The sequence below is a fragment of the Eutrigla gurnardus genome (assembly GCF_963514095.1).
Source record: "Eutrigla gurnardus genome assembly, chromosome: 9".
NCBI lineage: Eukaryota > Metazoa > Chordata > Actinopteri > Perciformes > Triglidae > Eutrigla > Eutrigla gurnardus.
Genome location: NC_139923.1, coordinates 27305886 through 27328708, shown reverse-complemented (window position 1 = coordinate 27328708; position 22823 = coordinate 27305886). Strand labels below are relative to the sequence as shown.

General features: G+C 41.6%; 1 protein-coding gene across 2 annotated transcripts in view; it reads left to right on the top strand.

Moving 5' to 3' along the window:
• Positions 1-1981: 1981 nt before the first annotated feature.
• sf3b3 (splicing factor 3b, subunit 3) overlaps positions 1982-22823 on the top strand; it is a 21194-nt gene continuing 352 nt past the window's right edge. Inside the window, exons 1-27 of one of the 2 annotated variants that reach the window (XM_084018296.1) lie at positions 1982-2117; positions 2718-2870; positions 3671-3826; positions 4020-4190; positions 4901-5073; positions 5483-5624; positions 5977-6089; positions 7510-7647; positions 7814-7917; positions 8084-8249; positions 8361-8456; positions 9033-9105; positions 9665-9816; positions 10206-10361; positions 10723-10878; positions 11459-11602; positions 12657-12779; positions 12911-13065; positions 13404-13578; positions 13731-13936; positions 15248-15404; positions 16976-17101; positions 18751-18963; positions 19098-19196; positions 21555-21698; positions 21818-21922; positions 22009-22823. The exon at positions 22009-22823 is cut by the window's right edge and continues 352 nt beyond it. In XM_084018296.1, the coding sequence (XP_083874422.1) occupies positions 2801-2870; positions 3671-3826; positions 4020-4190; positions 4901-5073; positions 5483-5624; positions 5977-6089; positions 7510-7647; positions 7814-7917; positions 8084-8249; positions 8361-8456; positions 9033-9105; positions 9665-9816; positions 10206-10361; positions 10723-10878; positions 11459-11602; positions 12657-12779; positions 12911-13065; positions 13404-13578; positions 13731-13936; positions 15248-15404; positions 16976-17101; positions 18751-18963; positions 19098-19196; positions 21555-21698; positions 21818-21922; positions 22009-22149 (3654 nt within the window). In that variant the 5' untranslated portion in view covers positions 1982-2117; positions 2718-2800 and the 3' untranslated portion in view covers positions 22150-22823. Of the gene's footprint in view, positions 2126-2717; positions 2871-3670; positions 3827-4019; positions 4191-4900; positions 5074-5482; positions 5625-5976; positions 6090-7509; positions 7648-7813; positions 7918-8083; positions 8250-8360; positions 8457-9032; positions 9106-9664; positions 9817-10205; positions 10362-10722; positions 10879-11458; positions 11603-12656; positions 12780-12910; positions 13066-13403; positions 13579-13730; positions 13937-15247; positions 15405-16975; positions 17102-18750; positions 18964-19097; positions 19197-21554; positions 21699-21817; positions 21923-22008 lie in introns of both variants that reach the window. The other variant, XM_084018297.1, reaches the window with a different exon arrangement.

Here is a 22823-nt window from a genome sequence, read left to right as displayed (position 1 = left end):
CCTGCATATATGAAGACATATATGCAGGTATGTATATACCTGTATATCGGTATATGTTGTTACTGTACTTAAGTAGAAGTTTCGGGTATTTGTACTATTTATTTTTCTGTCTACTTTTTACTCCTTAAATTTGCAAAACAGGCTCATACAACCTGCTTCGTCGCCCTTTTTGGCTCAAATAAGTGGCTAAACTAAAATGTACAGTTCAGGATTGAAATCAAAATTCTAACTTTAAAAATAACTCCTATTACATATATATATATATATATATATATATATATATATATATATATATATATATATATATATTTTATTGTGTGTATATATATATATACATATATGTATATATATATATATATATATATATATATATATATATATATATATATATATATATATATATATATGTGTGTGTATATATATATATATATATGTGTGTATATATATATATGTGTATATCGCATATTATTTGCCTTTATTGGAAATCAGTAATGAATTATATCAACACATGTTTCAGAGGGGAAAGAAGAGAAAAGACAAATACAATTGCACAGACCAACACACAGCAAATAGAGAGATGTTGAAAAGATCAGTTAGTAAATATATATTATGTTGTTGAGCCAAAACCCATTAGTTTATCCGTCGCCACTTTGCCGCTTTTACTTTGAAAACAAACTCACTGCTAAGGGCTAATCAATTGAGTTCGTCAGCTTTATGAATCCTTCAGATAAATTATTCAAAAGAGCAATGCAACCACAATTACAGAATCCTGGCTCCAGGGCTGCACAAATAGTATGAAAGCTGACCGTTTAATATTTGAATATTGATTATAAATCATTCACATTTTTCCTACCCACTTAATAAGTGCTCTTAATGTGGGTCATTGGCTGAGAATCTAACAAATCCAACCTCATTGTGGGCCATGTGGTCATGATTCCCCTACAGTGTAGGGCCTACACCCTCTCTCTCTCTCTCTCTCTCTCTCTCTCTCTCTCTCTCTCTCTCGTTTATGTTTGGGATTGTTTAACTCAAAATGTGGCACAAACACATCTTTACTCACAACCTTTAATGTGGAAAAAATGGAAGTAAAACCAATATGCTACCTATGGGAAATACTTCCTTCATAAATATTTGACTGTCAAAATATTTGACTGTCTCCAGTCACCACTGATAATCAGGTTTTTAAAGTGGCACTGGGGGCTATTTTCAGTGCGATGCCACTATCGCTCACCATTGTTTCCACAACAATCCTGCACAGTTCTCATGTTCTGTCTCACTCAGCACATTGTGGAAATGAAACATGGAACTGAAAAAGACTGGTAGTTGGTAAAACCAGCATTGTGGGGAAAAGTCAAAGAGGAGTTGGCAGCATCAACAGGTTTGCACTATAATGACTGCACCCCGAGGACACCCGATGATCACTTGGGAAGCTGCTGCTGCTCGACAGACAGCCAGTTTAACTATTAATTTTTTTTAAACAAATATAAAAGCCACTCTACCTGTACTATTACTGTTCTATGGTGTGATGCAAACAATGAGGATCCTGGGGGCCAGTGTATCCTCGGATTCCTCACAATCAGACAGAAAACAAACATTTCAACAATGCTGGATTAAATGCTATTATAAGCTATGATTGTGTGTGTGTGTGTGTGTGTGTGTGTGTGTGTGTGTGTGTGTGTGTGTGTTCAATCTGAGCACATTGTTGTATTTGTACACTCTTTCCACACAATTATTTTACTATTATTAACATTGCTTTGTATTCCTTTTATTTCATTTAAGACGTAAACATTGTATAAGTCAGCAGTAAGAAGAATGCTAATACATGTTAGAATGGCTTATTATATTGACAACGAATTAAGTTTATCATTCTTCTACAATGGTCCTTTGTATTTATGTCCGTGTTTTTTATTTAGGTCTTTGTCGACACCCGCTGGAAATTCAGCGCTACTACAACAAGCCGCGAATTTCCGTCAGGCACCGGGTCGGCCACCTCACGCGACGGCGCTTTTGACTTGACGAAGGACCCACAAACGGCGGCTCGTCGTTGGCCGTAGAATTGTTTGTGTAAAAATAAACTTTATCCACCTGAAATCAGAAGCATCTTATCTAACACACCGGTAAATATGTTACTTTACAAATCTACAGCTTGTTCTTAATCAAATGGAGGTCGTATGCACTGTACAAAAATAAAATCCGCACGATGTTACGTATTATAGCACAAATGTAGTGATAGCGTCAGGCAAAAGTGGCGCTCTCTATGAATGGGCTCTCGGTCCATTGAATACAATACGTGAGCTGTGTTGGCTAACTTATGTGCACCGTTTTGTACCAACCAATGTTGGCTAATGTTCGGTAACGTTATAACATTGGCCTCGCCAATACGAAGCTAAGTTAGCAAACAAACGTAGTTATCGGTTAGTCGAACCGTCTTTTCCCCCCGTTTCTGCTAAGCTAACATTAGCCGGCTGCTTGTCGGCGTGTAAATTAACACCGCACGTTAAATGTATTTCCTGAAAGTTAACTCTGTGTGACTACATTGCTCAGTTTGTTTGAAAATAACCGTTTTTTCCCTAAAGTGCTACTTCCTCAGTTCAGTTTGAATATCCCTCTTAAATCCGTTAGCAGACGGTTGAGCATCTATACGTTTAAAATATACTGCTGCTCATACATATATACACATTTTCATTAGTTATTGTTCTCCCATTATGTCTCCACAGTTTTGAGCCGGCCGAGGAGCTCTGTTGCAACCCCTGGAGAACCTTTATGTTTATGGTTGGGGGGGAACCACACATAAGGAGCCATGTTTCTGTACAACATCACCCTGCAGCGTGCCACGGGCATCACTCACGCCATCCATGGAAACTTCTCAGGTGAGATCTGCCTGCTGTATCGCCTGTCTGGTTTTGTCAGATGTGTTAGGACCTGGAGTCAGGGTTATGGGAGGCCTAGAGTGCTTTGTGGGTGTGCTGCAACTCAGGTGTAAGGGACGTAAGGGTTGCTGGTACAAAACCCCGGATTCTCCTCCCTCCATGTGACAAAAGTCCCCTTTTTTACACCAGTTTGTTAGATTACAAAGAATTATCTTCCCATGCTAAAGTGTTGTTGATATGATGAGTTTATCATGTCTCTTCTCTGATTGACAGTGGAGAAAGATTGAGCATCTCTGATCACCAACATTATAGCCCCCTTTAACGCCGTCTTTTTGTGGGATTATCAGTCCTTTTCCCCCCCGTAACGTCGTTAGTGTAAAGAGGTACAGAGACATAACGGGGCGTCAGAGTCATTCGGCCTCTGAGCCGGCAACAAAGGTCGACAGACCTTGGTGTGAATGTGGAGAATTGGGACAGAAGATAGAGATGATGTCTACAGCAAAAAGTTGTTTATCTCATCTGTGATGCAAAACAAGTTTTTGTTTATTTAGTGCCATTTTCACATTTTGAAGATTATCGTGGATCACAATTATTTTGGCCGGGATAAAAGCGACATGAAATGTTCATGTCGTCTCGTGCCTTGTTCATAGTTCTTCTGGAGAATGAGGATAATTGGCCTTGTCTGTAGCATTAAGCATTCCTATTCTCTATGCCCAATTTGTTTGTTTTTCTCTCTCCAAATACATGCTTTTATGATTGCTGCTTGTATTGTTAAAAAAAATGTGCTTGTGTCTTTGTAGGAACCAAAATGCAGGAGATCGTTGTTTCCAGGGGAAAGATCTTGGAATTATTGCGACCGGATGCCAACACAGGAAAGGTGCACACTTTGCTCACAGTGGAGGTGTTTGGCATCGTTAGGTCTCTGATGGCCTTCAGGCTCACCGGAGGAACCAAAGGTACGTAGCCACAGATGCATGTACAACAAACATGGACTATAGAGTTAAAGAACAGTACAGTCCCTCTTCCCTGAGCTCTGATCAACTTTATAACGATGTTATGACCTCACAAATATTTGTATTTCATAAAGCAAAGGGGGGGGAGCAGAGTCCTCTCACTCAAATTTGTGTCTGTGTTGTTGTGTGTTTGTAGACTACATTGTTGTCGGAAGTGACAGCGGTCGTATCGTCATCCTGGAATATCACCCGTCCAAAAACATGTTTGAGAAGATCCACCAGGAAACGTTTGGGAAGAGCGGCTGCAGACGCATCGTCCCCGGACAGTTCCTGGCCGTCGACCCAAAAGGCCGAGCGGTCATGATAGGTACGAAGTAATATCGAAGAGTTCGAGTGTTTGGATGAATGCAACAGGTCTTTAAGCCGTGCCTTACACGCCAAAGTGTTGTTGATGTGATGAGTTTTTCATGTCTCTTCTCTGATTAACAGTGGAGAAAGATTTAACACCTCTGATCAACACTATAGTCCATTTTTACGCTGCCATGTTTGTTGCGGGATTATCGCTCTTTTTTTCCCAACAATGCGGTGTAAAGAGGTACAGTGACGAAATGGGGCATTCAACATGTAAACAATGTGTTTGAATGAATGCAACCGTTTGACCCAAAATAAAAATTTCAGTACGTACTTACAGCCGTGCCTTACACGTCAAAGTGTGTCTGTAGGACACAGTAAATCCTGTGTACCTGTCTCAGTACAATAATAAAAATGAGGAATGGTACAGATATATTTAGTAGTATCCGTTACAGGTGTGTCAAATTGGGCTGCATTTCACAAAAGCTAATTCAATTATATTAAACATTGCATGTAGGATATGTTGACTAAGACTGTTGTATTAGTCTCCTTTTACTTTAAGTTACGCATTTCATTCAAACATCTTTCCAGAATGCCCTGAAAACTGAAAACAAACTGTTACTAATATATTGTGTTCTACAATTAAAATATTTTATTCTTAAAAGAACAGCCACGTGCATAATGTTAAATGAAATTAAGCTTTGTTTCGTCCCTCCCCGTGTCTAGGAGCGATCGAGAAACAGAAGCTGGTCTACATTCTGAACAGAGACGCGGCGGCGAGGCTGACCATCTCCTCTCCGCTGGAAGCCCATAAAGCAAACACGCTGGTCTACCACGTAGTCGGAGTCGACGTCGGCTTTGAAAACCCCATGTTTGCCTGCCTCGAGATGGACTATGAGGTAAGGTTAAACCACGTCTGTAAGAAATGTTGACTATTCTGACACTATACCACTTTTTTTTTTCCTTTTAGTATTGTTTAATTAGTTTAAAGTTGCCACCACTCCCACAGTGTTGAGGCTATACAAGGGTTCCCACGCATCCTGGAAAACAATTTTCCATACATTGAAAAATGTGCTGTAACATTAATTTTTTTCCCTTTCGATGAAAACAAACTACGAGGTTATCAGATCGTATAATCACATCATCAAATCATTACTGTGAAAACCTTTTGGAAAATATTGTTGAAAAGAGGGGAAACCCCTGACCGATACATAGGATATAAGGAAGTGTATCCCTCTTTGAATCCTTGGATTCATTTAGAAAAAAAAACCCTCCGATCCTGTACATTCACATCTGCTCTTTTTCCAGGAAGCCGACAACGACCCAACGGGAGAAGCTGCCGCCAACACGCAGCAGACGCTCACCTTTTACGAGCTGGACCTCGGCTTGAACCACGTGGTCCGCAAGTACAGCGAGGCCCTGGAGGAGCACGGAAACTTCCTCATCACTGGTGAGCAGCAGAGCGGGTGGTGGTTGTACACGCTGAGGATGAAACAACGGTTATTAGATGCTTTTTAGCAGCTGTCACTTGTAGTTGGAGGACAGTGGAGTCAAAATACACGAGGAAAGGGTAGTGAGAATTAAATGAAACATATCTAGAATGAAAGCGTTTAGGATTTAATTTGTTACAGATCATGTGTTGTTGATATGATGAGCTTTTCATGTCTCTTCTCTGATTGACAGTGGAGAAATATTCTTCATCTCTGATCACCGACACTATAACTCACATAGTATATATTGCGGACGTTTTCGCTGTAGTCATCATTATTTCTTTTTACAAAGAAACTCATCTCTCTTTCTAGTTCCTGGTGGTTCAGACGGGCCCAGTGGAGTTCTGATCTGCTCCGAAAACTACATCACCTACAAGAATTTTGGAGACCAGCCTGACATCCGCTGTCCCATCCCGCGACGCAGGGTGAGTCCTAAACACGGAACTGCATTAGGCATTAGAGCCGAATCACCTCAACATTATTCTGGCTGGTATCTGAAGGATCATTACCCACGTGTTGTTGATATGATGAGTTTATCATGTCTCTTCTCTGATTAACAGTGGAGAAAGATTGAGCATCTCTGATCACCAACACTATAGTCCATCTTTACACTGCCATGCTTCTTGCGGGATTATTGCTATTTTCCCCCCACAATGCATGAGTGTAAAGAGGTACAGAGACGGAATGGGGCATTTAAAAAGGGCTAAAAGACTAAAGATCGACTGAGATCAAAACCGCTGAATAGTTGACTAATCTACTAAAAGGGGGTAGCCCTAAATCCAGTACTATGGTTTCAAATGTACGGCTGCTTTGTTCAGAATCCTTACTAGTCAGACTCATCGGATGGAGACTCTGGATTTAAGTCTGCTAGTAGACGCTTCGTCTGACGGGAATATTTTTGCAAGAGCACAGTGCACCAAGATGATTTTTGATTGGCTTAACCTCTTAAAACACATGCGTGGACATCACATTTTGAGTTGTCTATAGCATAATACTTAATTCTGCTTAACGGGGGCCCAATGTCCACATGCGTGGACACTTACAAAAACTACATTGTGTCAAAATGTTTTATTTTTTATACCTATCGGGGCCCAATAAGCTCAAATGGCAAAGATAAATTAAAAATGCTTATAAAAAAAGAGCTCAGGTCTTAGGAGGTTAAAGAAATACGATAATAGCCCAGAAGTTTTACTAGAGAGATGATATGTGGAGCCATACACTAGCAGAGGGCATACCAGATTTGACCATGACTGTGGAAAATGAGAAAAGTTACTTTCATGACGCACAAATCTGAACGACAATTGTGTGTCTCATTCAAGTCCACAGATAGGTATCGTGTGGTTTTCCGGCTGGTTGCAGATTACAAACGGAGAAATCAATTAAGATGAATATAAAGACAACGCGCTGTGTTCGACAAACTGACGCAGAAGGCCGACGTAGTAACAGAGGCCTGTGGCGGGACAGTCATGGAGCCGGTGGCTGGAACGTTATTAAAAGACCTATAAATCGCACTTAACCACATTAACACATCCTTTTTTGTCGACATAATACATCACAACAGACAATCAAAGCTTTGTAGCTTTTCAGTACAGCCTTACTTATGTATTTAACTTGTTATTTATTCAGAAGAAGCATAAACATAATTGGAACAGGTCTCTCTTGTAAATGAGACCCTGGGTCTCAATGAGATTTTACCTGTATAAATAAAGGTTAATAAATCAAATAAAAAATCTGTGTTATCCGTGTCCCTTATAAAATAAAAAGGAATACCACGAAATGAAATGTTTTTAGTCTTTAACTTGGTTCCATCTCCCCACCCTCTTCTTCCCCATCCGGTCCATGCAGAATGACCTGGACGACCCCGAGCGCGGGATGATATTCGTCTGCTCAGCCACCCACAAGACCAAGTCCATGTTCTTCTTCCTCGCCCAAACTGAGCAGGGAGACATCTTCAAGGTTACCTTGGAAACGGATGAAGAAATGGTGAGAGAGGCCTCTACAGCGCCGTCTTTTTCCACTACTTGAAACAAACAGCCAAATCCATTTCCCCTCGGTGCTGCGTAGCAGTATTAAACCACCTAGCTCTTATGGAAAACAGACGAGCTGTGGATTTACTGTTTATTTTGTTCTGTTCTGTGTTGGTTCACAGGTCACAGAAATCAGGCTGAAATACTTTGACACGATCCCCGTAGCAACGGCCATGTGTGTGCTGAAGACTGGCTTCTTGTTTGTTTCTTCAGAATTTGGAAATCAGTAAGTTATTTATCAGCATCTGTTCTTCTTCCCTGTTCGTGTAAACTAGTATTACCATGTATTACTTCTCTCTCTTTCTGGGCCTTCTGATTGGTATAAAAGCTCAGCTAAGAATTCCTTTCTGTCTTTTTTTTCCCTCATGTTCTACCTTTTCTGTTTCCTCTAGTTACCTTTACCAGATCGCCCACCTGGGCGACGATGACGAGGAGCCTGAGTTCTCCTCCGCAATGCCGCTCGAAGAGGGAGACACCTTCTTCTTCCAACCCCGCCCGCTCAAGAACCTCGTTCTGGTGGATGAACAGGAGAACTTATCGCCCATCATGTCCTGTCAGGTGTGTGTGTCTGCATTATAACGTTTGTGCCTCCAAAAATACCCAGGAGAAGTATTAAAGTGTCCTTGTTGGCTTATTGTGTGTGGTTTTCTTTTTGTTTGTTTTTTACAGATTGCTGATTTGGCCAATGAAGATACACCCCAGTTGTACGTTGCCTGTGGCCGCGGACCTCGGTCTACTTTGAGGGTTCTTAGACATGGACTGGAGGTACACACACACACACACACACACATACACACACACACACACACACACTGCTGTCTGAAAAGTGTAAGTTATTCATGTCTCGCCTCGTAAAAGCTGAAGATTAAACGAGATCAAATAAAAGCTGTTACCTCTTTCGTACCTCGCCGCTTACAAACGATCGCTGGCCGTGTGTGCTGGCCGGTCGGCTTTTCGGGCTCTGCATCTGTTAACGTTTTTGGGTCCGAGGCGTGACACCTCCCACCGCTGAGTAAACACACAGAGCCCTGCGGCAGAGAAGGTGTGTTGCTGTGATCACACACACGAGACATTATGTGAGACAACAAAAATGCTTCGATCAGATTGTTTGTTTGCACTCAAGAAAACACTATCACGTTACTGTAAACTAACTGAATATTAGTTTATTCATGAGTCACTTGGATGGAGTTGTCACTATCATGGTGGAGAGAGATGAAAAATAGATCCAGATGTTTTTTTTAAAGTGCAGTGGTGGGTATCACTTCTAACTCTAACACTTCTAATATTCAAATCCTCTTTACCGCCCCCTTCCTGTACTTCTTTCCCCGTCGTGTCCCTCAGGTATCAGAGATGGCCGTGTCTGAGCTGCCCGGTAACCCCAACGCTGTGTGGACGGTACGCAGACACGTCGAAGGTACGGACTTTCCTCTTTCAGACACCTTTTTTGTTTCGTTTTTTTTTTATTTATTTTTTTTCAATTTTCCTCTGAAGATGCCAATAGAGACAGTTTGCCTTAAAGGTGCAATGTTTAATCAAAGAAATAGGGGGCAGCATTTCATTTCTACTGGGTCCATACAATCTTAATTAACATTAATTAGCAGTCAGAAGTTCTATAGCAGGGTGACAATATGCAAATTTGCCAAAATGCTGAAACCCTTGAGAGACAACACTGCTTCGTCTTCTAACCTTCATGTGTCGCGTCTGTCTATAGTTGATCACTTGTTGCGTAGCTTGGTTTTTAAGCAAAAAACAGCCCCATCGACACCATTTTTTGAATGTTTCTGGATCCGGTTTGTGTTGCCACTAGTTTCACTGATGATACGTTTGCTAAATAGTGAATAAAGGCACATTATATTGTTGGTGCCTGGGCCACTACGTGAGGCTGTATGGTCTGTGTACTGAGCCAGTACATCTCTGCTCACCCAGATCTTTTTTTTTTTTTTTTTTTTGGTCTGTCTTTTTTTTTTCGCTAGATGAGTTTGACGCCTACATCATAGTGTCCTTCGTGAACGCCACGCTGGTTCTGTCCATCGGGGAGACTGTAGAGGAAGTGACAGATTCTGGTTTCCTGGGAACCACGCCGACGCTCTCCTGCTCGCTGCTCGGCGAAGACGCCCTGGTGCAGGTTTGTGCAATGTGTACTGCTCCTATCGTCTGCATAAATATCTGCTACGACACTGGCCAGTCCCTGAAGAATGTACGAAGAAATACGGTTGCAAATTGTGTTTTATTATATAAAAAATGTCTCAATGTCAATCAACAGGTTTGAAACACCGTTTTGATTAAAATCAGGAGTATTCATATAGTTTTATTATGTAGTTGATCATTTGTCGAGGCTTTTACAACATTTTATCCCATAAAACATTTGCCTGTGACTCCAGAAACATGGATGACAAATTGTATGTTGTGCTCTCTCTTTAACAGTGAACTGTTGTATCAAGAATGAAACCATCCCAATACTAACTCTCTTCCCATCTCATTTCTCCTTATGCCTCTTGTTGCTCCTCCTCACAGGTCTACCCAGATGGTATTCGCCACATCCGAGCAGACAAGCGTGTGAACGAGTGGAAGACTCCCGGCAAAAAGACCATCGTCCGCTGCGCCGTGAACCAGCGACAGGTTGTCATCGCACTCACCGGAGGGGAGCTGGTGTACTTCGAGATGGACCCGGTGAGAAATCTACTTTCTTCAGCATTTCATATCTTCTGCTAGTCGTATCTAAATGTAAACTTAAAGGGATTTCAAGGTTGATGAACGACCGTAGAGCTCAATCAAAAGTTTAAAATTAGGTACATTTGTAGTGCAACAATTTCATTACATTTTATACTTTTGTTTTACCAATTATTTATTCACTACAAATTCAAACGATTTGACGATTGAAATTTGGGAAATTCGGATCTTCACCTAATCTGTATTTAAAAAGTGACCAATTTAAATGTGACTAACATGAATATTCAAGACAAACTAAATCGCTAAACACAGGAAACAGGAGATGACTGAAAATCTGTGTTGTCTGTGTCGCCTCCTCCAGTCCGGCCAGCTGAACGAATACACCGAGCGGAAGGAGATGTCTGCAGACGTGGTTTGCATGAGCCTGGCTAACGTTCCCCCCGGCGAGCAGCGCTCCCGTTTCCTGGCCGTGGGACTGGTGGACAACACGGTCCGAATCATCTCCCTGGACCCTTCGGTACGAAGCAGAAACACTCCATAGATCGGCACATAAACAAAGTCCCAATAGCAGTAACTAACTGGGCCATGAGTACCGATTTGATACCAGTGTTGAAATTAAAAGGCAGGATCGGTGAAATGTGATTGTTTCCCAGTTAGAGTCAAAATACAAGCAGCAGAGATTTGGATGAGCTGAAGGGAGAGAGCTGGGTGGGGGGAAGGGAGAGGGAGAGTGAGGCCAGAGAGCTACAAAGGAGTTACAATTATCTAATTATCTTATCTACTAGTTAGGAAGACGTAGATAACAGTTTCCACATTTTTCTGAGAAGGAAATGGTCTAATCGTTTAAATATGTCTGCGATCATGAAAGCACATTTTGAACAATTTATTTAACATGTTTGGTCAAAGCTCTAATCAGCCTTTTAATAAACCAAGTAAATGCTTAATTCCTTAATGTCCACATGTATTAAAGGAGGAGAATGTTTCCTTTCTCTTTTTATCCACCTATTCTTCTGTATACACTTTAGTGAAACCCTTTTTTTATGTTGGTAACCTTCTGTATGGTGAAGTGGTCTTAACCCTCTGTTGATCACGTTCAGGACTGCCTCCAGCCGTTGAGCATGCAGGCCCTGCCAGCCCAGCCCGAGAGTCTGTGTATCGTTGAGATGGGAGGGATCGAGAAACAGGATGAACTCGGAGAAAAGGGAACCATCGGCTTCCTCTACCTCAACATCGGGCTTCAGGTACTCCAGCACTGGACTTAGTAAACGTACACACGTCTGTAGTAGATGTTAACATCAGCTACTTTGGTGATGGATTCAGGAGGAGAACTAAGAATAAAACTTGTTTTGCATACTTAATTTATTAATAGCAAAGGCATATGACTAGAGGTGTAACGATTCAATCGATTAATCGATGAATCGATTGTCAGTCCTATAGATTCTACTAAATCGATCTGCTAAAATAAATAAATAGAATGAATCGTTTTGGCTTCACCAATAATCGATATAAATGCATTTAATCGGATTAATCGTGATTCTTACTTATGATTAATGTTTTAATACGTTTAAGACACACTCTCCCCTGCCAGCATGTAGTCTACTGAAAATGTTAAAAATAACCGAGCATATTTTAATTACATTTTTGTATTCAGCATAAAATGTTATGCAGGTTTACTTTTTTCTAGAATAAATATGTTATTTTTCACCTTTCAGAAGAATACAAATAGTCTCACTCGCATTATTGCATTTTTTTAAAATGGATATAGAATTTTGGTTACAAGTTACTGAATCGAATCGTGGTTTACAGAATCGAATCGAATCGTTACAACAAAAAATCGTCCGTGAATCGAGTCGCCAACTACTGTATCGTTAATCGAATCGATTCACACCCCTACATATGACTCATCTAGTCAGCCACCACTTCTGAACATCATCTGTAAGAGTGCATGAAAGTGTCACAAGAAGCAGAGAAATTAACAGTCGTATTAACAGTGAGATTAGTGGAAAGGGTGATGCATTTAAATAGCTAAGAGTAACAAATATGTGGTTGAAATAGCTTAAAGTAATGGATGCCTTGTGGCTGAATGTCACAATTTGAGTAAATCAATGTTCTGGATCCCAAATAATTTTGAACATTTAAAGTTCAAATGAACAATTGGCAACAATCCAGAGCAGATTTCTGACTATATTTATCATTCCGGAGGGCTAATATCAATCATCGATTTGGATATAGATTCACAGTTGATGTCCTCTTGTAAACTGTGTGATTTTATTGATTTTTAATCCGCTTTCACAGAACGGCGTGCTGCTGAGGACTGTGCTGGACCCGGTGACGGGAGACCTGTCGGACACCAGAACACGTTACCTGGGATCACGTCCTGTCAAACTCTTCAGAGTCCGGATGCAGGGACAGGAAGCTGTAAGCCATGAAATTGATCCAACTTTAATTATCATCAGTTTGCTCTCATGAAAATAAAACTCTAAAGGAAGGAATCCTTGTTTTTAAAAAGGTGAAATAATCACCTGATAAATCTGACATTGTCACGACAGGTGCTGGCGATGTCCAGTCGCTCATGGCTCAGCTACTCGTACCAGTCTCGCTTCCATCTCACCCCTCTGTCGTACGAGACTCTAGAGTACGCCTCCGGATTTGCCTCCGAGCAGTGCCCCGAAGGCATAGTGGCCATTTCCACCAACACACTGAGGTATGGATGCACACTGAAACCCCCCCCAGAACCAAAACAAACGGGGCATTAAATCCAATCCCTGTGCTTCCTTTACTGATGTACATGAGTGTATGTCATCTCATCATCTTGTGTGCCACCAAGGCTCCACTAATACAAAATAATAACAAATTAAGACAAAAATGTAGTAAAATACAAGGGAGCTAAATGCAGTTGTATAATGAATGCACCACATTGCCTGATAATGTGCCGCTACTATCAGTGGAGAAAATGTAGATCCGACTTCAAGGCTTGAGCTTATCCCCTCGAGATAAAGAAAAATCTATTTGTAACCGTCACTTCCTTCCTCTGCGTCACAGAATCTTGGCTTTGGAGAAATTAGGAGCCGTCTTCAACCAGGTGGCCTTTCCTCTGCAGTACACTCCCAGGAAGTTTGTGATCCATCCGGAGACGAACAACCTCATTTTGATTGAGACGGACCATAACGCCTACACCGAGGCAACCAAAGCCCAGAGAAAGCAACAGATGGCTGAGGTATGCAATCTTTATCAATTCATTATTTCCACAATTACTTATAATAAATGTAAAAAAAAAGAGAGAGAGAGATACTACAGTCTACTGTCTACTTGGTTGAAAGTGCTGTGGACTCCTTTCAGCTGATCCATTGTTCATTGCTGCCTCTGTAGGAGATGGTGGAGGCTGCCGGTGAGGATGAGAGAGAGCTGGCTGCTGAAATGGCCGCCGCTTTCCTCAACGAGAATCTCCCAGAAGCCATTTTTGGCTCCCCCAAAGCCGGAGCGGGCCAGTGGGCCTCGCTGGTGCGTCTCATCAACCCCATCCAGGGTACAACCCTGGACCAGGTGCAGCTGGAGCAGAACGAAGCAGCATTCAGGTGAGCAGCTTTCATCTACATCAGTGGATTGAGACGAGGAACGGATGAACTTCCTTAGAAGGATTCGTTGTGGAGAAATGTCTGTTAGGGTGCTGCTAGGGAACCTCCCCTCCTGCTAACCAGCCTTACCTGCCAAGTACTGAATCCACAGAGGGGGGATGAAATAGTGATTGTGGCAGTTTTCTACTTTCTTCTTAAACATCAGTCAATAAAGGGATAATAACCGATAATTACTTTAATAACGATAGGAATTCCGACCGATCATGAGTTTAAACACTTAAAAGAAATATTTGAAATAAAGAATATGAATAAAACAGCTGAGCAAAACTCTCACACCCTCACAGCTAAAACCAGTTAATGGTTAGGAAAGTGGATGCTCATTCTCCTGCATGGGTGAACTGAGGACATAGTTGCTTGTTAAAATAAATGAATGATTGTGCATCAGTTATCGTTGGAGCTGGGTGGGCTAATGAAAGCACCTTTGCATGCTATGATCTTATTTTTTGTTTTTTAATAAGTACATTTTAATCCTATACTAAATGCATTATTTTTCTTTAGAAGTAATACAAAGACACAAAAAGAAAGGAATGATGAATGTTTCATGTGTGTGTGTTTTTGTGGCAGTGGTTGCAGTGAAGCTTCAGGCATTATGAAACAGGAAGGAGGGGTGTTGGAAAAAGTGGAAGGATGATTAGAGATTAGGGAGACACTTTTATTTTACAAGTTATTTAACACTACACTGATCAAAGAGTGAAACGGAAGCACTTAAAGCTGAAGAAAAGGTGTTGCATGCCATTACGCCATAGCTTTGAATTCGTAGTGATGTGCAGATGTGGTGGAGCGGTCAACGAGGTGAATTATTTTTCCTTTCATATTCATATTTTTTATCAGTTGTCTTTCTCTCTTTTTTGACATTTTCATCAGTTTTATTTAAGTGAAGTACTTATTTTGTTTGATTTCAGTTGTTTTATTCTCCATGACATTATTACGAATAATATTTTAGAATCAAGATCATATAAAAAGTAAGAAGTCACCTTCATTAAAAAAAACCATAACATTATTATTATTAGTGGAATCAATATGGAGCCTAATATTTTATGTAGCGCCGTGAATATTTCTGAGTACACTCAAAAGTGTCACGTGCCGTGTTTATCTTAATATTTTATCATACATTTTTTGTTTACAAAGAGTCTGATTGTGTGCTATTATTGGTTGGTAAGCAGGAGACTTGCATGGATATCATGGTGGTCTGCCATCATGTTAATCCTGTATCTCACACTTCCTGCCTTTTCTGTGTTTTCTGTTTTTCAGCGTTGCGGTGTGTCGTTTCCCCAACACGGGAGACGATTGGTACGTTCTGGTGGGCGTTGCCAGAGATATGATTCTCAACCCCAGATCAGTTGGCGGCGGCTTCATCTATACCTACCGGCTCGTCAGCGGAGGGGAGAAACTGGAGTTTGTGCACAAGGTGGGTTTGACACTTGAGCCAAAATTATTATAGATTTTGTTTTTATTTGATATTTAGGTATTGAAGGAAGTTTCCTATTGTTATCAGTATCACTTCTGGGCTTACATTAATTTAATTTTTAAATGAAACCCATCCCATTTGCAGTCAAACATTTCTGCTGCCGTACTTGCTTTGCCTGTAGGTCATCAGCCTGCTTTCACGTTTTTCAGATCTAAACCTCTTGCTATTATTTCTTCATTGCGGAGGGTCTTAATCGCCTGGTGAAAAAAAAAAAAATGCAAGTTAACATGTTGAGATGGACGCTAACATCAGTGTTGGCTGAGGGAGAAGTGCATCAGGCCTCAAGTTATAATCACAGATGGGGGTTTTTTTTCCGGGCGATTCCCCAGAAACTCGGAGGCCAACATGGTGAACCAGCTCACATCCGTTTGATACCTGAGTCACCAGTGTTGCCATGGAGTCAACCATGCCTTCTCCAATTAGAGGAATTTCCCAACCACATAACCAGATCAGACGTTTGAGTTTTTATTTTTTTTATTTTTACCAACAAATTATTCCTACCCAAGTTGACATAGTTTTGGTACACATTTACACACAATATGATAACACACTTGCTTCTGGATATACGTTACTTATACTCCTAAAAAGAATACCTGTGGATTTATTTGAATTGAATTCAAGAGTACGACGATGTCATGTGATTATCCCCGTTTGTGCTAACTGATGATGTATTTATTTCAATATAGACATTAACAGGACTGTTTCTAATAACACGGTGAATTTATTTTTAAAATGACAGATTATTTCTAATTATTACTACAGGTGTTCAATAGATGAAGAGAAACGAGCAGTTTGAATATCCCGAGGGCTGAAAAAATGATCCTTAAATGGAGTTAATTTCACATTTCTGAGATCACAGTATTTGCATCAGTGATACAACGACTGAAGTTTCAGCTGAACAAAGTTATCCCTTTGCTTTTGTGTAAAAGAAATAAAAGCACATTTGAATGACCTCAAACTGCAGCCTCAATGGGACATCAGTGTTTCAAAGAAGATTGTAAACATTTCACAAACAAGACCCTAAACTTTATCGTTTTAAAACTTAATGTCCATTCCACAGCTGAGTCTGGGGCGATGTGTAGAGGTCAACGCTGCTGCTCATAAAACCAGACTGGAGTGGGTGAATTGTGAGGGATCAGTGACCAAAATGAATGCTTTGCCAGATGTATGTTCAAGCAGGTTTTAACAGGCCTGATGAAAGGCCAGAAAAAAGAGTGCAGACTTCATGTTACATCTCTGCTCACTTAGACCTCATCCATATGTAATCTTTGGAAACATTTTCACTGATTGAAGTCCATGCTAATTCTTAAATCAGTACATATCAGTGTAACCTACAGCAGATGGCGGTCACACTGTTTTCCATGAGACCATTCTTCAAAAAGATGCTCTTCTACTTCCTAAGAAATACCAGCTGTTTTCTGTTTAAATAGAGCTGCTGCATCATCACTTTAAATGCCTAAAATCAACGTATTGCCTGTGTTTTAATAATTCGGTGTGTTTTTAATTGGCAGACTCCGGTAGAGGACGTGCCGTTGGCCATCGCTCCCTTCCAGGGACGAGTCCTGGTGGGAGTTGGAAAACTGCTGAGGATCTACGACCTCGGCAAAAAGAAGCTGCTACGCAAGTGTGAAAACAAGGTAGGAGGAGGGTTTATCCCATCTAGGCATGTTGAGGAATGGATGTTGATGTGAATATGCAAGACAGTCGTTAGGCCTCACGCTAAAGGCCCCTTTTATTGTTGTTCATGTCCACAATATGATGAAAGATCCTTTTAAGGAATAAGTCACAGTGCAGAAGCTGGAAACACACCAACTTCTAATTCCCTGGGACCATAATGTGATGAAAGGACCTTGATGACGGGTATATCCATTATATTAAAGTTGTATTATCTTTACAGTCTTAATCTTTCAATAGTGATGACCATGGAACGGTTGGGGGTTTTTCCCTCCTGCAAACACGTTATTTTTATCAGACAGTGGTTCAATGGCACTGGTCTAAATGATTTTAAATTGTTTTATTCAATAATGAGTCTCCTGCTCTTCCTTTTTTGTAGATGAGATATAATTCAAAGATAAAATGAAGTCTCATAAGGACAGAAGAGTCAAAGTGCAAAGAATGAGAAACGTTGACGGTGTCATTACTCTCTTTGGCTTTGTGTTTAGAAAATAATATTTAACTCGGGTCGTTGGACAGTCGCTGTAAACCAGCTGAGGATCGTACTTTTTTCTCCCCGTTTGGTTCCTTATTTGTTTTGCCCCTCAATAAAAATAGGTAAAAATAGTTCTGTAACTGAGTCAGTTTGAATGAATAACCAACCAGAACATCAAGCAGCGCTGCATGTTCACACGACACGCTACAAAACATCATGTTTGCCTTGTGCAAAACAAGATTATCCACCACATCACACCAGTTTTTGCCCAAGGTGTTTTAATTTTTAACAGCGTGCTGTTAAGTCACATGTCATGACATTTCATATTTTAACCAGTCAGCTCATTATTGGAAACGAAATCTTAATCCAACATGGCTAGAATTCTCTGAAATCTGGTGGTACGGCAGCTGATACTTGTGTATGTCCTCCCAGATGGGTGAACAGACTGCGGTTGGTGCTTGTTGTTTTATTTCCTTTGGGCTCTCTGCAGGATCCTCATGTTCTGTTCTACTCACCCCCTCCTGTGGTTTCTCAGCCTGGATGCTTTCTGTTGCTCCTCTGTAAACGTTAATAAGAACTTGGCACGGGGATTTCAACTTATGTTTCCTCAACAAATACATGAGCTTTTTTCTCCACACCAGTCTCAAGATGTGCGCTGACCAAATCATGCTGTTTGTGGTGCTGATTTGAGTGAATGGCGTGAACAGACAGGGGGCTGAGCACAGAGCCCTGGGGGGGCTCCAGTTTTAAATGCGGAGGAGTGGCTGCCGGTCTGAACTGTCTTGGGGTCTGTTTGTTTGGTAGTCTAACAACCACTTTGGGTGTGTTGTGAATGCTGAGCTCAGGGAGCTGCATTCAACAAGTTGTACTGTAATATGAATGTGACCTATACCTTTAACACATCTATATGTAATATTTATTCTCAAACACTGCTTCTCTGAAAAGTTTAAATTGGTGACTTGACTACATGACATGTTTTCAGAGAGACATCGATCTCGTTCGGAATTTATGTTTGGTAGAAATAACGTTTGAAAGTGAGTTATTTGCCTTGATTGACGTCCCTGGAAAAAAGTCATATAATTAAACTTAATATGTCCACATGAATGCTCACGTGTACTTTATTGTTCTCCCGTTAAGCACGTTCCCAACCTGGTGACCGGCATCCACACCATCGGCCAGCGCGTGATCGTGACGGACGTTCAGGAGAGCCTGTTCTGGGTTCGTTACCGACGCAACGAGAACCAGCTCATCATCTTCGCCGACGACACGTATCCCCGCTGGGTGACCACGGCGTGTCTGCTCGACTACGACACCATGGCCTCCGCCGACAAGTTTGGGAACATCACCATTGTAAGTCTGGGGAAAGAGGGGGGGAATGCGTTGGATTTGGCACAATTGCCTCTTTGTGGTGTTGGCGAGTCAACGGTAATCCCACTAGGACTGAGAAGCAATACGTGTGTTTACGTTTGAATTGATTTCCTCAGGTGCGCCTTCCCCCCAACACCAGCGACGACGTGGATGAAGACCCCACAGGGAACAAAGCTTTATGGGACAGGGGCCTCCTGAATGGAGCATCGCAGAAGGTAAATCAATCATTTTCCAAACCATCCAACTTTACGTGTCTCAGGTTTCCAGGTTTGGGCCTTTTTTCTTAAGCCGGTGTTGAGGCTAAGTGCCTGAAATATGATGACAAACATGCAAGTCAGAGTCTTTATACTTATGTATGAATTTGCTTAGAGTCATGTGTCAGACAGAAATGTAGATGTTGCAAAAGTGGGTTTTATTGTTAAACATTTTCAGGTAGAGATGTTTTTTTTATGATTCAGACTGGCTCCTTATGTGCCAAGAAGTCAGGCCTTTGTGCTAATCTGCCTCCTCCACTGTTCCTGACCTCCAACCGCCAATACACAGTGACACAAACTGCAAAACATTGTCAACCACATGTTTAACCTAATTGCATGTGCAACCATATAAACACACTCACTGTATCACCCATCCCAGATTTAAGTTCTGGTAAAAAAAAAAAAAAAAAAACGTTAGGTAGCAGACAAACTGGGAAAGTCCCTCAAACTTTAGACATTACCAGTTTGTTCCAGTTGTCTTTGTGACGCAGTGTTCGTCAGCTACTTCTGCCTCCGTGCACATCGATTAGTTTGGTAATGCACTGTGTCTGTATTTAGATGTGGACGAGGAAGCCCGGAGGAACTTAATTATCCATACATGACTCAACTGAATGCTGTCCTACATGAAATTAGATGCGTTCCACTTTTATTTGATTAATGTATCTCGGAGGGATCAAGGTCAGGGAGACAAAAGCTGGCTGTTGAGCCAGATGAAAGCATCGACTGCCTTCATCCTAAATGGTACATAGTGTTTGTGAGGGTTATTTCTGTCATGTTACAAACTGTCTCCTGGGAAGTCCTTCCCTTCCCCGAGGCGTCGTTGGCCTGAGCTCCTCGGCTCCTCATCAAAAGCAAATTTCCTGATAAGCAAGATGGGACATTTCCACTGTGTTGGAATCCCCCGCAGGGGCAAAGATGGGCCTCAAGGCTTTGAATCAAATAAAACATGGCATCCAAACGGTCAATTTACAATTTGGGGTTCTTTCACGTGATGCCATTGGGCCCTTAAAAACTCACTGGGCCCTAAAAGACAATCTACTTTTACTTCCCAGCATAAGCACTTGAATAGCCCCTTTTTAAATCCTTAGCTCCGCATTGTTGAAATGCACTAATATCCATGGGAATGAGGCTGGATCGAGGGCAAAACGCCCATAGATGTGGATGATCGCGGATGTTTACCACCAGAGAGAAGCAGAGCTACAGAACTCGGCTTCTCCCTCTCATTTGTGCGTCCCTCCCATGTGCGTTTCACGTCTCATTGCATCAATGTCATGTATGTTCTGCATGCAGTTGGCTCAGACTAGTTATGCGCTATTATTGCTCCCGAATGCTGCCTTTGTATCCAGGGTACATCCTTATTATAACCTCTAATTATTGACAAAGCAGGTTTTTGACGGTTATTGGATTAGATCTGACCATCAGAACCAATTTCCTCCCAACTAGAGGATGACAGTGTATGTCTTCCTCGTGACCTTGGCACGGAGTTCATGTTCTCTATAGGTACATAAAGCTGTGAAGGCGGATGATCTTGGGACCTAAAATGACTACGATGACATACCCGATGTTTTTTTATCAAATTATCTGCTTCCTCGTGTCTCAACTGAGCTCCTGGTAATTTTTTTATTGGACTGTAGATAAATAGAAGCTACCAGCTGTATTCAGTCGTAGTGACCGACAGGAAGTCAAGAGGTAATTTTTATGACTCCAAGTTAATAACCAAAACTGGATGGATGGATGTTTTTTTAAATCATAAATCAGATATGTTGGGTCTGTACTGAATGCCATTCTCCTTTTTTCATTACAAACTGCTATTGGCGTTTTTTGTATGAATCCATATCTGTCAAATTGCTTCACATAGAACATCAAAGGACAAAGTAAATGAAACACATTATAAAAGGATATTTAAGTACCATTAGAAACTGTCTCTGGGCCAAAAGGAAATGAAAATCAGCTTCAACAGAATAAGATTGGTGTCAAATACAAGATTACACGTTACAACACAGTGTAAGAAATGATTTAATCAAAGGCAGCAGCAAACAAACATGTACAATCAAATCCAGGAAGGGCCGGTGTAGATGCAGGCTTTTGTTTTAGCCCGACCCCCAGACACCTGATTCAACCTACAATAAAAATGTTACATTCATAACATAACGCATAACTAAGATGAGAGCAGCACTGGCAGTCAGATTTAGCACCCGAGACAGATATTCATTTTAATACCCCTCATGACTGTCTGCAACACTTTTATTATCATCCTGTTTACGTCTCCGGCGTGATCATATGTGTGACTTCTTCCTTTCGCCTCGTCATCTCCTCCAGGCCGAGGTCATCATGAACTACCACGTGGGGGAGACGGTGTTGTCCCTCCAGAAAACCACTCTGATCCCTGGGGGTTCAGAGTCCATGGTCTACACCACTCTGTCTGGAGGCATCGGCATACTGGTCCCATTCACCTCACACGAGGTATCACACACACACACACACACACAAGGATAATGCAACCATTAAAATCTCTTTTCTCCTTTGACGATACATGTGTCGTCGTCTTCTTCTTCTCATGTCTACCTGTTCGTTTTCTCCAGGACCATGACTTCTTCCAGCATCTAGAGATGCACATGCGCTCTGAGTTCCCCCCACTGTGCGGCAGAGACCATCTCAGTTTTAGATCCTACTACTTCCCAGTCAAGGTTGGTATCTTTTTTTTTTACACTTTTGATTCCATTATCTCGGGGACTACCAGAAACCAATATGTCGTCTTGGTATTTCTCTCCAGAATGTGATTGACGGAGATCTGTGCGAGCAGTTCAACAGCATGGACCCTCACAAGCAGAAAAGTGTGGCAGAAGAGCTGGACAGGACGCCGCCAGAGGTCTCGAAGAAACTGGAGGACATCCGCACTCGCTACGCCTTCTAATTGTACACACCTTCCAGCAGTCACTACACACACACACACACACACACACACACTTTTAATTTTTACCTGCAAACATCCAGTTAACAGAAGCCGCTCGCCTGCAGCGACACGCAGACATGGAAGAGGAAGTGTCGGCCAGTTCAGCTCACTTAAATTGCTAGACTGTGTCCACAATTACCTCCATTCACACAAGCAGCTGCAGGAATGTGCTACACAGCTGTCACGAGTGGCATTCCCAAACACACACACACAGAGCTGTGTGTGCCAGAAGTGACAGGCACCCGACCGCGCGATGAGCAACTGTTGCGTCGTCGTCTGCACCCCGCGAGCACACTGACCCTAAATCATCCGTCATTTGGTGCATCTGTGAAAACATTTTATGTAAAGGGTTTTTTGGGCGTTTTTTTAAACTCATGCCAAGCAGAGAAGTGACGTTATGGACACTGCGTGTGTGTGTGCGTGTGCGTGTGCGTGTGCGTGCGCGCGCGCGTGTGCGTGCGTGTGTGGAGATCGATGTCACATCGCCATGACAGCAGATCCTTGAAAGCTGAGAATATTTTTACTGTACTCCCGTCTTTGATCTCAGCTAAATTCAACATGTTTTTGTATGATCTGATTAATGTGTATTAGAATCGTGTTAGGCTACATAAACCATAGACCCAGGTGGTGTTATT